Source organism: Ursus americanus, chromosome 8, assembly GCF_024610735.1.
Source record: "Ursus americanus isolate L20-20 chromosome 8, mUrsAme1.1.p, whole genome shotgun sequence".
In the NCBI taxonomy this organism is placed as follows: domain Eukaryota; kingdom Metazoa; phylum Chordata; class Mammalia; order Carnivora; family Ursidae; genus Ursus; species Ursus americanus.
Window position 1 is genome coordinate 77,134,445 of NC_142134.1, and position 16,100 is coordinate 77,150,544.

Genomic DNA, 16,100 nt, shown 5'->3' on the forward strand with positions numbered 1-16,100 from the left:
GTGTAAGAAACAGCAAAGAGGCCAGTGTGTCTGGAATAGAGTGAGCAAGGAAGATGGCAGAGGCAGGAAATGAGGTCAGAGAGTTCTCTGGGCGCAGGAACACAAAAGACAAGGACTTTACAAGTGTTCTGCACAGAGCCAGGGGCCTCCAGCTGCATTCCAAAGAGGGTGAAGCTTCTCTGCTCTGATGACCCCAGGGCTCCCCACTGCTCATGATACCATCAGTGATGCCATCAGTGGAGGTGAGAATCCTTCAGATATCTCTGAGGAAGACCACCATCCCTTCTCAGGGGCTATTTCAACCCTCTCCCCATTCTCTTAGTTAATAGTCTGCCTATTAGTGGCCTACCTTCAACCCCAGCATGTCCCAGAGACTCCGCTGCCAGCGTGGCTGTGTCCAAGGTCAGCAGCCCCGGCCACGGGCCCACGTGCTGGTTACTCCTGCGTCATAGAGCAGTTACTGCCTCAGGTCCCCTGCATGTGGCTTTTCATATGCTCATGATACCCATGCAGCCCTGAGCTGGGGTTTCCTGTCCTTCCCACTTTACTGCAGAGAGGCTGAGGCTCAGGGAGCAGACACTGTCAGTCCGAGGTCCTAGGGTCACCATCCAACACAGTTCTTCTCCCCTCAGCCTCTTACTGGTGGACGGTCCCTGTCTGACCTTCATCAGTCTCAGAGTTACAGGTGGCCTCACCATGTGACTTTTGCAGCATCTTTGACTGTGTCTTAGCTACTAGCAGCACCCTGCCCCTGAGCGTACGTGCCATGGGGGCCTCCTTGGGCCCCACACCCATTTCCTCCCGTCCTTGGGCATCTTCAGCTGGCACAGCCAAAACCTAACAAGTAGACTTTCCAATGGGCTTCAAACCTTAAATGGCTTCTTCCTTTCAGTTCAAAGCCAGCAGAGTCGGGGTCAGTAAAATATTCATTGTCGTGGGGAAAATTAACTTCAGACCACTTCTCTGTCAACATAGATCCCCCTACACGCCTACTGTTTAAGTGGAGAAGTTCTAGAGCCCTCACCTGGCCCACCACTAAGCTTTCTATGTCTGAGTAGTAAGCCACTGTCTTCTGCACAATTTGGGGTAGGGGTGGGTGGTGGGTAAAAGATCTCAGCTGTACCCCCACACAAAACATGCCATCTCACTTTCCAGCCGCAGTCTGGGAGCGGACAGCACAGACGTGCCACTGTAACACTGACATCCGCTTGCTGGGTGCCGGGCTCCACTCAGCCCCTGTCAGTGCAGGGGGGTGAGGCCTTCGTGGCTCCCTTGTACAGACCAGCAGCCTAGAGCTCGGACAGAGGCAGCCAGTCCCCAAGGTCACCCCCGTGGGAAATGACAGCGCGGGATTTGAACCGAGTCTCTCATCCTCACCTGTAAGACAAGGGGAGGAAGGAGCCCTTGCTTATACAGCAGGTGATTTTCTCCAGCAAGTCCATTTGAACTGGGCAAAGAGTTAATTTATGTTTAAACACACACACACACACACAAGCACACACAGGTGCTCACACACACAGGTGCACACACGAGCTCACACACACAAGCACACACGTGCTCGTACACACAGGCTCACATGCTCACACACACACATGTGCTCACACACACACACACACACACAGGCACACATTTTAGGGAGGTCTCCAGCTGCTTGGATCCATCTGACTTTTCTTCCACCTCATTCATTGGGCAAATCACAGCCCATCTGCAGCTTCTACCAAGCAGAAACGTCACACTGCCTCTCCCTTGAGATGCTCCCCAGACTCTGTGCGGGGAACTCAGGCTTGTGCTGAGTTCTGGGGAGCTGTGCTAGCCCCGCCTGCTTAGCTGGATTCCTTGGCAAGGAAAGGTGTGGGAGAGGACAGCGACCACGACGGGCAGGTCCGTGTGCAGTCACGCTATCACATGGAAGGTCTTATTACCCCCACTTGTCAGTCAGGACGGGTTGGGTTTGCTGCAGGAAGAAAGAGCCCCCAGGTCTCAGTGGCTTTAAACCACCGGGGATGATGTCTTACTCATGCTAGGTGTTCATTGTGGGGGGCCTAGAGATTCTGCCCCAGAGCTTCCCGACTCAGCCCCTGCAGGCGGAAGGAGTGTGGCAAGTCTGACACCCATCCATTAAGGCCCGTCACCTGGCAGTGACACAGGTTACAGGTGTGCACATTCTCTGTGAATGTGTGAAAGCTCCACCACCACCCCTTACCCCAGGGGAAATGCAGACTGCCTTGTGTCCGGAGGGGAAGAGCCTGAAATCTTGTGTCCCTCCATAATGACAGCCATAGCCCTCTCTTTCAGGAGGAAAGTCAGGTTTAGCAGGCTCAGGACACTTGCCCAAGGCCCCAGACCAGTGAGAGGAAGAACATGGTCACACCCATGGATGTCTCCCCCAAGTGCCCTTCCTTGACCCCCAGAACTTGGGTGTGTGTCAGACTCCTTTTCACAATAACACAGTTTCTGACAGCCTTGACCACATGTTTAGGGGATCACATTCATTCCAACTGGCTCACTTACAGCAGGGTACCTAGGTTCCTTAGAGGTTTCTGGGGCCACAGCTCGTCCCGGGACAGACACCCTGTTGGGATGTGCTGGAGTGTCTGAGGGCAAAAACAAGACCAGAACTCCCAGTGGTTAGCGGGTCCCTCCTGCAAGAGCCCCAGAGGGGCCCCAGAGCATGCTGTCACTGTCACTGTGATTAACAATGTATCCATTCACACTGTGGGGTGACCTCGTGTGCCAGATTTCACAGAGAAAGTCAGCCCGAGGGCTGCTCAGAGCCTGGCCTGGAGCAGGGGAATAAGGCCAGGACCCAGTTTAAGGGCTCAGGGCCGAGAGGGACGCCACCTGCTCATAAAGCTGAGGACCCCCGTGCACACAGGACACGAGCCTGCATGCCTGTCGTAGACCATCCAGACCAGCTGCCTCCTCTAGGACGTGTCAAGGGCATGGAAGTCACAGGAGAGCTGTGAGCACCTCTCCTTACAGGCTTAGGTTTGGGGGCCTAGGGCAAGGCAAAGAGAAGTGCAGGGGAGCTGCAGAGAAGGACGCGCGGTTGGGGAGGATCTGAAAGGCAGCACTCTGATCCATTCCCTGAGAGGTACTGGGCTCAGATCTGGTCACTGCCTTTGGCATTTTGGGGCTAGAGCTGGAGAGATAGGTGGCTCCCACATCAGAGAGACCACCTGACCTTGGCCTTGACCTTGCCTGGCAATGTCTGCAGCCACACAAGGGACATGGGCAGGTGGTTGGGGGAAGCCAAGGATGGATGGATGGATGGATGGACAGACAGACTGTTAGATAGCTAGAGGATAGAGGGAAGAGACAGGAGGACAGGTTGACTTAAGGACATTCATCAAATACTTACACAGGAGTTTGTCCAGAGGTGGGAGAAGGGCATTGCAGGGCAGGACTGAGAGCAGCACTGAGGATAAGAAGGGGGCAAAACAGAGAAACAGACAAGAGAGGAGCATTGCCCAATCCAGCAGCAACAGCCGGTCGGGAGGTACGGTGCCTGTGAACTCCGCCCTCGCCCTGGGCAGAGTGCAATAGGACAGGGCAACGGGGGAGAGGGAAGCTAATCATTAGGTAAGTAAGCTGACACATCATAACTCAGGACTGGCCTTGGAGCTCCTCCCACCACCGGGCAGGGGAGGGCCGGGAGGAGGCAGAGGACATATCAGCCTTGCCCCTCGGAGCGCTACGGTAACGCATCTAATTAATGACATCATCCTGATAGTATCGTTTCACTGGGCATCTTTCTGCTTTTCGTGCTAAGCCCCAGACCTGACGTTTTACGTCCATTTTTGTGGGAGTCCTGACACAGCCCTTGTAGCATTCATTCATTCAGCCAGTGTTTGAGGATGGCCGCGTGGGTCCCTCTAAGGGGGCAGAACACAAAGGCCAGCTCTGTGTAGGGCACAATCGTTGACAGTCTTCCTCATCTTCCCCTTCCTCTCCTTCTTCTCCTTTTCCTTCTGTTTATTCCTCCTCCTCCCCCTTCCCCTCTTCTCTCCCTCCTCCTCCTTCCTCTTTCCCTGTCAAGTTATGAAGAGATTCTAATTATAAATGATTCACGCGCACTGCAGAGACTGTAAGGTGGTGAAGCCAGGCATGCTAATGGCTTAATGACACTGTTTCCTTCCTTTCTTCCAAATACATGTCATGTTTCATATTTATAAAAATCGGAAGCAATTTTTTTGATTTGTGCTTTTGCTTTCCTCACCTGGCATGATATCATGAGCGTTCCCTTATGCCCGTGGGTATTCTCAAGGCATCTTCCCTCTGGAAGCAGAGCTCCTGCCAGCCGGGGCATCTCCAGCGTCTCTGGGGTTGGGGAACATTCAGGGAGCATGGCAGGCGTGAGCACTGAGTCAGGCCGAGCAGCCTTGCTGGTCACGCTGACGCAGACACCGGCCAGGTGGCCACATTCAGATTTTGTGAAATGTCGGCCTCCTGATCCAGGACAGGGAAGGAGGCAAGGGTTCATTTCCTTTCGGGACAGGGGCCTGCCAGGGCAGAGGCCAGGCTCCAGGGGCTGCCGTTGGCCATGACGACTACACTAGAGAAACACAGGGCGTACACGTTCTGGTTCCCACTCCGCTCCCACCCGGGCCCTCCCATGGGAGCAGTTTCTGCTGCTGAAGATGCCACAGCTGGCCAGCTCCTTTCCACAGCCTTTCCAGAAGTCCTCTCAGCCACAATCAAGAGCCTGTCTTGGTCTGCTCATGCTACCACAACCACGTACCCCAGACTGGGGCTTAAACAACAGGAATTTGTCTTCTCAAGTTCTGGAGGCCAGAGTTGGAGATAAAGGTCTTGGCAAAGTTGATTTCTTCTGGGACCTCTCTTCTTGCTGTTGTAGACAGCCATCTGTCCCTGTGTCTTCACACGGTCATCCCTCTGTGAGTGTCTCAATTTCCTGTTCTTCTAAGGACACGAGTGAGATTGGGTCAGAGCCCATCATAGGACTTCATTTTACCTTAATCCCCTCTTTAAAGACCTTACCTCCACATACAGCCACATTCTGAGGTGCTGGGGGTTAAGACTCCAACACGTGAATCCTGATGGTGGACACAATTCGGCTCAGAACAGCCACCAGGTGCAACTTTTCAGGCATCTTGATCTTTCCATCTTTTTCCAAAATGTGTCAGTGGCAAATGTATCACAGCCCCAAGCAGGGACCTGCAAGGAGCCCAGACTGCTTCCCCAGAAAACGCATATCCGAGCTGGCACTGCTGCAGACAGTGACGTGACCCAGAATTTCACCGTGTCATCTGCATCAGCAAGGGGGCCCTGGGCCAGGTCCTTGCCTGCTCCAAGCTTCAGTTTCCCCATCTAGAAAATGGAAAATCCTTCACTCTCTCCTCGCCCATGGAGAACAGAGCCCGCTGAGGTCAGGAGCAGGCACTGGGGGCCGTCTGCCTGGGCTGGGCTCACGGGCTGTCCTGACCTCCCCACCTGCAAATGCGAGGGTCGCACGAGGGCTGAGTGAGCTCACACAGTGAAGTGCTCACAGAACGGGGCACAGAGCAAGCACCTCGGAAACACCGGCCGTAGCTGTTGTCACCTCTTCGGGCTGGGATAAGGGTTAAAATGAGCCAAGGGTCTGGGACAGAGGCTGCTGGCAACCCCACCCATGTCCGCTCACCTTGACCTTCTCTACAGACAACTCTGAGAATCCCATCACCTGCCCGTGGCCTCCCTGCGCTGGGCTAGCTCTCAGCCTGGGGGAGGAACAGGCAGAAGGTTGGGGGGGGGGGGGCCCACAGCCAGTGAGGTTGCAGAGTAAATACCCAGCTTCCTCCTTCTCGTAGGTGTGGGGGCAACTCTGGTGTGGGGTCCGTGTCTCCCAGAGACCCCAGGAGGAAGCACTGAGTTCCAGCCGGACACGCCCCCTTCTGTCTCAGTTTGCAGGGCTGCCCCAACCGAGTACCACAAACTGTTGGTTCACAACAGTGCAGACGCTTCTCGTCCCGTTCTGGAGGCTAGTGCTAGACGTCAGGATGTCCGCAGCGTCGGCTCCTCCTGAAAGCTGCAGGCGGAGGGTGTGCTCCATGCGCTTCTCTGGGCTGCCGGTGGCTTCCAGAGTTCCTTGGCTTGTGTTGCACCACTCCGATCTCTGCCTCCCTGGGCACATGGCCTTCTTCCTTTGTGTGGGTCACCACACCCCCTTCTATAAGGACACCAAGGACCAGCTTTGAGGCCCACCATGGTCTAGCATGACCTCACCTCACCTTGATTACATCTGCAAAGACGCTTGGCAAACAGCGCCACATTCACAGGGCCTGGGGTTAGACTGCAGCATATCTTCGGGGGGACACAATTGAACCCACAACACCTTCCCTGTCCAGGGTGACTAATTCATCCCAGTTTGCCCAGGACTGTCCCTGTAAGCCCCACGTCCCAGAAAACCACTTGGTCCAGAGCAGTGCTCTCCCTACTTCTTCCCGTTCTCTCCCACGCCCTGCCCCTTCCTTGCAGAATGTTCTGGATATGCATAGATGGGACAGGTTGCCTTGACCCCTCGGGAGATTAATATCACTGTTTCTCTGCCCTTAGCCTCAGGCTGCCTTTTCCTTGGGCCTTTGCTATGGCCGGCATCAGTGTGTCCCTCGGGTCGTTGGTTGTACCAGCCTCCAGACGACTCAGCCTCTGCCATTAGCACCGGTATTTTCTGGTTCAGAGAAAATTGCATGCAAATGTATGCTGCTTGATTCCACTGGAGTTACAACATTTCGCTTGAGTTCCATAAAATCCGGAAGTGAGAAAATGATTCTTTTCAACTTGAAAATTACTGGGTCGTATCCCAATTGCCTATGCAACGTGAGGAGGAAGCCGATGCAGACCCAGGATCGTGGGACCTAAAAGCAAATAAAACCTCCCCCTCGCCTCTCTGGAGGGTCCAGCTGACATCCTTGGGTCTGGAGGGAGGAAGGGAGCATCTTTCACTAGCTCCATCTCGGCTGACACCAGCCTGGAGGCAGTCCTGCCCTAACATTTCAGAGAACAGATGTGCCCCTCAGGGGAACAGGTGTGGTTTGTGGGTCTCAGAAGGAGGTAAAATGGGGCGTAACTGGGCTGACCAGTGCAGGGACCTTTCGGGCTGAGGTTGAGGGACTCAGTGGGGGTGGGGGCAGCGGGGAGCAGGAAGGTGCTGGCAGAGGCCCCGAGCCGGCCCAGAGCAGGCAGCTGAGGACACAGGGGATCGCAGGTGATTATGAGGAAGGCCCACCCGGCACTGAGGGCATGAGAGGGATTTGGGGTTTTTCCAAAGGACCCTGGAAAGCCACTGCATAGTTTTAAGACATGATCTGTTTTGTGACTTTAAAAGAACTCTCAGGCTGCCTGGTGGCCGCTAGATTCGGGACAGGGGCAGAGAAAATGGAGGCTAAGGCGACAGACAGTAGAACGGTGGTTGACTGTGTGTGTGTTGGGGGCGGCAGGGGGCAGCTGGGAGAGAGGAAGCACTGACTAGAAATGGCACAAGGAACTTTCCAGAGTGGTGGAGATGTCCTACGTCTTGACAGAGGTGTTAGTTACGCAGGGGAGTACTTTCATCCAGACTCATCGAGCACTACACTTAAGAGCTGTGCAAGTTACTGTATATAAATCCTATCTGGATAAAACTGTATATATTTTTTAAAAAGGGAGAAGATGTCTCAGGGTAAAGGCCTCAGGACTTCGGAGCAAAGACAGGCAGAGAGGGAGGAAGGAGCCCCGGTGATTCGGGGAAGACCGCCGTGCGTGGCTGAGAACGGGCGGCGAAGAAGCGGCCTGCCGCGGAGGGGGCCGTGAGTGCGAGGTGTCAGCAGGGCTGTGCGGTGTGGCTGCCAGCCGAGCGTGAGGAGCTGAGATGCCATCAGGCAGCCACGGGCTGTGTCTACCTCATGGGTTCCCGGGCAACTCCGACAAGATCCTGAGTGTGCCCGCGACAGTGACTCAGGTGCCCGCACACACGGCAGAGACAGAAGACAGCACCAAGCTCCCTGCTTCCTTCCGGCTCCCCCGAGAGACAGCCTAGCGTTTCAGGTCGATGCTGCTCCCACCGCGCAACAGCCTTGGCTTTGTAAGCTCTCCGCAGAGTTGGAGGGACCAGTGTAAGGCACTGGACTTCCCCTCCACTGTTAAGTGGCAGCCCCTGCGCCGACTCAGCCAGGAGCTTGGTGTGAATCCCCAGGGAGCCAGCGTCCCATGGATCGGGGATTCTGTTTTTGTCACGTCGTGAACATCTAACTCGAACACCCTTTCATCCCTTCGATCTTCTCCATGAAAGTGCTCTCATTTCATTCATTTATCCACTCATCCAGCATATTCTTATTAAGACTGCACTTTCGGTGACCCAGGCACTGTCTTGGGCCCGGGGTATACCTGCATTGAGCAGGTGACACGGATCCCGCCGTCATGGAACTTAAAGCCCGGGGCCTGCGGATGCCAGGTGGCCCATGGAAGAGTTTCAGCAAGACTGTGACATGCCCCCGCTCTAGAAATGGTGTTGAAAATGTCAAGTGTATGAGATTTTTTTTTCCTTTTGATGGAGAAGGGGATCCGTAGCTTTTCATCAGGTTCTCAGAGAGGTATGCAGGGTGTCCCCGCCGTCACCTATACGCCCTTCCTCCATCTACTCAAGTCCCAAAACAGCTGCAACCTCCACGCCGCTCATCCTTGAAGACTCGGCTCCCAGGTGCCTAAGGAAAGGTGGCTGAACACCCCAGCCTGCCCGCCCCACTCAGAATCCTAGCTATGCTCAAAATAAGGGTACAGCCTGCTCAAAAAACAAGACAGGGTCGCAAGCATGTAGTCATAATCATGAGGACATCTCTTAGAGGGTAGATGGGCTGAACTGAAGGAGAGAGGCTGGCCCAGAGTGCATCCAGGACACGGCTGCTGAGAAAGTGGAAGGGGTCCCAGGACACGGTGGGTGGGGGGTGGCTAAGGGGTCTTCATCAGGGAATGGTCAGAGAAACGACAGAAGGAAAATTCCAGACATGCAAGAAGACCAGCCCTCACATGAACAGCCTGCCTTGTGCTAAGCAAATTGGGTGCAAAGGATCCCTTTCTAAACACAGTGATGTGCAATTTAAGAACACTAAGTTAAAAAAGAAAATCTTCAAAGTTCCAGAGGGAAAACTCAGATAACCTGAAAAGAAATGGTAATCAGGTGACATCGCCCTGCTCTTGAGCAAGACTCTACCTGTAGGGTAAGGGACACCGTCTTCAAAGTCTGGAGAGGAAACTACTTTGAAATTAGAAGTCTGTACCTTCACATATGACAGAGGGGAAAAGGCATTTTCAGACATGAGAGGCTCGGAAAGCTTAACCACTATGTGACTCGGCCACCCGTGGCCTAGGAAACTGGAGGCACTGGGTGTGCTGCGGCTTCAAACCTGTCCACTAGGAGCCAGTTTGCAAAGCGGGTGGGAACACGGAGTTTGGACTTGCAGCCTCGTGCTAACCAACGGGAGGCCTGGGGCAAGCTGCTTGATTGATTCCCTGGTCCCGAGGACTTAGCCCAGTGTCTGGCCCAGAACCCTCCCCAAACATGGCTTCGTACTGATACCAGTATTAATACCAGTAGCGCTCCCAGCTGCGGGCAGAGGCTGGCTCGTGTCCACAGCAGGAACGGATGGTCCTGTTTACACGCCTGTTGCAAAGACTCATCATTTAAAATATCCTTTCTTTTTGACCTAGCCATTCCCAGTAGCAATTCAAGTTATTTGAATTTGCACAAGTTTCAATTCAATGTCCTTTATTTCAAAGCAGAGACGTAGGTGTTGTAATTACTCATAATCATAAATGATGGGAAGTCAGGAGGGCTAGGGGAAGTCTAGTCTGCCAGGCTGCCGGCACAAAATACCACTGATGGGGGCGCTTAGACAACAGAAATTAATTTCTCGCCGTTTTGGAGCCTGGAAGTGCAAGGTCAAGATGCCAGCAGAGTTGGTTTTGTTCATGACCTTGGCGTTCTTTGACTCTTGTGTATAGAAACAGACGGGAGGCCAGGGACGGTGCAGGAAGTGTTCATTGCTAGCTCCCTCCCAGGCCTGAGGAAGACGGCCTGAGGAAAAGGGATACAGGGCTGCTCCCTGACCAGTGGCCAGGGGAAGAACTGGAAGGGGCTGAGGTGGGAAAAGAGTGCAGTCCAAGCCTGTAGGAGTAAGCAAACACAGGAAGCTGGGTGTGCGGAAGCCATTGCCAGAACCGGCTTTGCAGACATCACCTGCTCTATTTGCATGTTAAACCTCCACCTGGGGCATGAATTTTAGCATTATAATGAGGGGAAAGTCTGTGGGAGGCCAGGGCTAGGGTCCACTGCCCCTCCGACTGGTCTGCTCTGGTCCTTGGAGGAGCAAGTCTGTGGTAAATTGGGTCCTGGAGCTTGTTTCAAGCTTCTGGCTTCCGGCTTCCTGATGGCAGGCAGCACCTGCCAGGTGGGCTAGAGAACTGGGTTATCTGAGGGGCCCAAGGTGTTCCCTGTTCTGCAGAAGAAGTACCTCAGAAAAGAGAACTGCCAAGGAGCAGACAAAGAGCTTTCATTTTGAAGCAGACTGAAATGGTAAGGAGATTAGGGCCCAAGGACAACTTCAGCCCAAAATCTGCTTTTCTAGGTAGACGCCTAAGAATCTCTATCTGGCTCAGTTTCTGGGGAGGGCTCTCTTCCTGGCCGGCAGATGGCCACCTTCTCACCATGGCTTCCCGTGGCTCCTCCTCGGTGTGCACAGATGGGGAAAGAGCAGTCTCTCTCTCCCTCCTTGTATAACGCCACCCATCCTATGGGATTTGGACCCCACCCTTATGACCTCGTTTCACTTCAGTTACCTCCCAAGAGCCATATCTGCAAACACAGTCACGTTGGGGGTTAGAGATTCAGCATATGAATTTGGGGGGCTCATAAGTAAGTCCATAGCAACAGGGAAACTTAAAGACAGATTGATTTGTCAGATTCAAATCTGATTGACAGATGGATTGATTTGTTCACTCCATAAATATCCACTGAGCACCTGCTATTGTCCACACGCTGACCTGGGCACTGGGCCACAGTGATGAGCCAAACCAGACACGACCCTGCTGACTCCTGGAGCGTACAGTCCAACGAGAGGCAGTCCTTCACCAAGCAGCCACATACCTAACTATGCGGTTACCATCGTCCTGCAGGGAAAGAGAATGGAACCAGGGGAGATGATGATTCAGGGGCCTGGCCTGGGGCAGGGCAGGCCCCTGGCGAAGAGAGACAGGAGCTGAGGAGGTGGAATCACAGGAAGAGGGACCAGCAAGTCAGCAGAAGCAGGGTGGGAGGCGGGAGTGATGAGGCCCGTGTGGAAGAAGCAGAGAGAGGAGACCTCACCGACTCCCCAGGGCAAGCTAAGGAAGTGGGTTCTCATCCCAAGAGCCACGGGATGAAAAGTTTTCAGCAGGGGGCTGGCATGACCAGGATATGTTTTTGCAAGTCTCCCCAGGCTGCCTCACAGAGAACAGACAGGGAAGAGGCCATGTGGATGGGGGACATGGGTGAAGAAGGTGAGGGGCAATGTTGCTTGGGCAAGGCAGGGTTCCACAAACTCCTGCCCACCACCTGGTTTATTTTTCTGCAAATAAAATTCTACTGGAGTGCAGCCACACATTTATGGATCATCGTCTGTGGTTGCCTTCCCACAAGGGCAGAGTCCGGTGGTCCCACATGGCCCTAGCCGACCGCTGGGCTGGACTTCCAGAGTGGGCACGCCAGGGGCGGCAACACCGGGGAGCTGTCTGAGCAAGGAAGCCCGCTGAGACCTAATGTGTGGGTCCTGCATGACGGCTAGGGGACAGGAGGTGTCACAGATGATTTTCAGACGTCAGCTGGCAGGGTCCAGCCTCAGACACCCTCATGTATGGTGTGTAAATACAAACTTAAAATAACATTCAGCAAGTATGACATTTTGCTTTCGTGATGACTATTTTTTTTATAGGCCTAGTTTTCAAAAAAGAAAACAGAAGACTGCCATTTCTTCATGGGCTCCAGGGTTGGAAGCGGATGTATTCACAGCTCACATGAGAACGTCTCCTGTAGACGCTTCATCCAGCACCGTTGGCCTTTAGAGTCCGCGTCACGCGTGTGGTGCGCCATCCAGGAATATGGATATAGGAATGGGGAGCTTTCAAAACCTGTTCAGAGACGGTATCGCAGCCAGTTTGGGGATTGTCTACCTGATGTTCTTTGTCTCTCCTTTCCACAGAAAAGTCTGGACACCTACTGTTTCCTGGTTTTTGCCGCGATCTGCCTCACAGGGGCTGTCTATTTCTATTTTGTCCTGCCTGAGACGAAAAACAGAACCCATGCAGAAATCAGCCAGGCATTTGCCAGAAGGAACAAGGCATACCCACCTGAGAACACTGACTCAGCTGCCTCTGATGCTAAGGTGACCAGAAGGCCCGAGCCAGACCCCGCCTCCACTCTGGACAATTATGTCCAAAACGGGGTTATCTAAATGGATGATCTCACCATTTCAGGAAACCAAAATTTCCACACATGATTAATAGTATTAAGTATTTAAAAATAAACCTTTGCTAATCTACGGTCACAACCATTTGGGTTTTATTCATACTGAATGTCCGAATTCTTCCGGAAGGTGGAAGGGATATCAGCTTATGTTCCAGTAGAGCCACCCTTCTGTTTGGATCGATGGCCTGTCTCCTTCATGACTTAGCCCATGGATTCCAGATGAAACTGTGGAAATAGCGCTTGACAGCTTTCTCACAGGAAAACAGTATAGGAAATGGGACACAGGGACAGGAGACCACAGCCTGAGGTGCTGGTTCCAACTGTGCCGTAAGTAGCCTCGAGCTGCCCTCAGCCTGGGTCCTGAGGCCTCGGGGACCCTGGGCTTTGGTCCTAGATGAAGGGTTTTGGAATTCAGTGGAAAGACTCTTTGTGCCTCCTGATAAATACCGTTACCAACCTCTGGCTCGGCGTTGTGGAGCTCAGCCTCAGGATCTCAGCCTTGTGGACCAACCCACCGTCCTCCGGGTTCTGCCCCTCCCAGGCTGTGTCCCACACACGGGCTGAAGACTTCCATCCCTGAAACCGTCTTCACCTCAGAGTATCAGACGTGTCTCAGAAGGCATAAAGAGGATCAAGATGCGGAAGAAGTAACTTGCCAGTGGCTGGGGCAGGGACTGCAAAGTGAGTTGTTTTCAACTGAAGAAAACAATATTAAGAATGACTCGGAAGCTGAGCCTAGTCTTGGTGGAAAGACAGGGCAGAAGACCCACGTCATAGCTCAACCAGTAAATCTGAGGGCAGATTCGCCCTTGCTCTGCCTCTTTGTTTTCTATTCAAGCCCTCGACAGATGGGCTGAGGCCCACCCACATCGGGGAGAGCAATCTGCTTTGCTCGTCCACCAGCTCAAATGCTACTCTTGTCTGGAAGTACCCTCGCAGACATGCCCAAAATAATGTTTAACCAAATATCTGAGCACCCCATGACCCAGTCAAGTAGACACCTAAAATTAATCATCACAGAAGTTGAGTTCACCATTACACAGAGTGCTCAAGCAAACGTGGGGTGATTGCCTGCCTTGACTGTCATTAAGGAAATCTAAGTGTCGCTTGTGGAAGAAGTTCTTAGGAGCAGATATGCTTGAGGACTCTTCCAGCCCTTCGGTGCTAGGGCTGTTTGGTTTGGGACAACTTCCAGCTGCCGTGGTTATGTATGCCGTGAGGTTTGGACGATTCCCTGTATTTGCCCCATGAGTGAAACAAAGTCGGGACGCCCATAGATAAGTGAAAGTGTGCGTGAGTTAGCAGGTGTGTGTTCGAATTCATGTCACAGGAGGAGTGGGCCGGAGAGGAACGCCTCTGGACATGGCAACACCCCTGGAACCCCTTCAGTCCCATTCTTGACAAGGACAGCCTTACCCAAAATCTGAATTCTGAGTTTCCTTTCCCACCAAATACTCTCATCACTGGGCTGCTCCTTTAGTTGATTGCCAACTCAATGCACCATCCTCCCGAGCTACGGTTTGGCAGAAAGATTTGGACAGCGTGTGTCTATATGGAGAGAAAGTGATAGGTGGGTACACAAAGTGCCGGAGACCAAAAAGCCAAATAAAGTGCAAAAAGAAATCTTAGCTGGGGAGTGTTGTCTTTCATGTGTAGACTTGAGTAGTTAGCTTCTAAAAAGTAGGTACCTAGCGGGGCTAGGCCCTAGGTAGGCGCTGAGGACACGTCGGGGAGCAGGAGAATACACTGCTCTGTCCCGCATTCGCTCATGGCCTGCCACCGAAGATTGGAAATCAAAGAAGCAGTAGCAGTGAAGTTACCCAGAGGAGGGGGGACACAGCGATGGAGGAACAGGTCACAGGACCACAGGGGTCGGTGAGAGGTGAGAATCAGGAAGGCCTTCCTAAAAAATGGCGGCGATGAGCTGGGGAAGCAACACAGCCAGCAGGCGGTAGGCCGGGAGTCACTCTTAGCGTTTCCACGTTTGAAAAGTCAGCAGGGCAACGTTAAGTAAATGTTTGAAAAAGAAAACACTAAGATGCCCATAATCTCACATGCTTCCATTTCCCTAACACTATCACTCTCGTTTTTACACCTCTCCGTCCATTTCCGGCCTATGATTTACACTGTTATAGTCACAGAATACATAGCAACGATTTACAACTCTCTTGTCTCTTATCTCCTATTTTGCCCACTTTCTATTAAACCAAATGCAGCATCTCCCTTCCAGAGACTTTCGATCATACTCCACTGTCCACTGCAGTGAACTCTTCACATGCAGACGTGCTTTTCCAATGCCGAGAGTGGGGAGTGGCAGCCAGAGGGACGCACGTTCCTGTGAGCCTTGCCACACAGGCTCTCGTGCTTTCCGACAGGAACTCACCGTTTACAGCCCCCTGATCCGTTCATGGACCCTAAAGGAATCGCTGCTCAAACTCATAGACCTCCTGTCCCAACTCCTACCCGAAGATGAGGGATTAGGTCCCAGTCTTATTGCTTTACTCTACCCTCTCATTTCAAAGCCACGAAGGCAGACGTCTTTTCAGGTTCACTGGAAGAAAAGGAACTCCTCCAGCCTCCAGGTCTGGCTAAGATGGAATCAGCACACTCGGCTCTATTTCCCTCACTGACGAGCACCGAAACCCTGGATAGAACACGTAACACGGACACGTGAAAAATAAAGGATAGCAGGCAGATGGAAGGGGCCCATCAAAAGTCACAGGACAGGGGTGCCTGGGGGGCTCAGTCGGGTGAGCGTCTGCCTTCGGCTCAGGTCATGATCCCGGGGTCCTGGGATCGAGCCCCACGTCGGGCTCCCTGTTCAGCGGGGAGCCTGCTTCTCCCTCTCCCTCTGCTCGTCTCTCCTGCTCTCTCTCTCTGTCTCTCTCTCAAAAAAATAAATCTTAAAAAAAAAAAAACCCTCACAGGACAACCTATAGGGCAGTGAGTTTTCTACATTTTTTTCCGCCCGCATCTCCTGACTTCTACTCCAGGACAGACCGATTCCAGAGCTGCACAGTCCGTGCCCACAGAAAAGGCTCCAAGAGAAACCCTCCCTGACTGGCCAGTGGGACAGAGGGGGTGACCCTCTGGGGAAAGAAGGTAGGGGGAGGCGGGGGAGAGTCATCAAAGAGTAAAAAATCGCTCCCTTTTTTGGCACTGAGGCCAGTTCCAGTGGTGAAGCTGAACTCCTGGGGCGGTGGCCATATTCTTGCACGTATTCACTGGCTCTGGGCCTTGTCAGCTGGTGCTTGTCTTTAAAAAATGAAGAGCTACCCCCAGGAGGGCAGGAGCCATGACCGTTTGACTCCAGCTAACATAGTACCAGCACATAGTAGGAGCACAGTAAATACTGGTTGAATGAATGGGTCGTGTGGTAGGCAGAAAAATGGCCCCCAAAGATGCCCAGGGCCTAATCCCCAGAACCTGTGACTGTTACCTTATGGGGCAAAGAGACGTTGCTGGACATGGACGGCACTGGAGGAGATAATGCTAAGTGAAATAAGTCAAGCAGAGAAAGACAACTATCATATGGTTTCTCTCATCTATGGAACATAAGAACTAGGAAGATCAGTAGGGGAAGAAAGGGATAGAGAAAGGGGGGTAATCAGAAGGGGGAGTGAAG

At 53.0% G+C, this 16,100-nt stretch overlaps 1 protein-coding gene across 17 annotated transcripts in view; it reads left to right on the plus strand.

The window, feature by feature from the left end:
- The window catches only part of SLC2A9 (solute carrier family 2 member 9), a 286,157-nt gene that overhangs the window by 230,698 nt on the left and 39,359 nt on the right, over positions 1-16,100 (plus strand). For 10 of the 17 annotated variants that reach the window (XM_045771357.2, XM_045771354.2, XM_045771356.2 and 7 more), the window contains one exon: positions 12,210-14,103. The exons of 6 other annotated variants lie outside the window; for them this stretch is intronic. In XM_045771357.2, coding sequence (XP_045627313.1) covers positions 12,210-12,461 — 252 coding nt within the window. In that variant the 3' untranslated portion in view covers positions 12,462-14,103. One more of the 17 variants, XM_087864277.1, reaches the window with a different exon arrangement.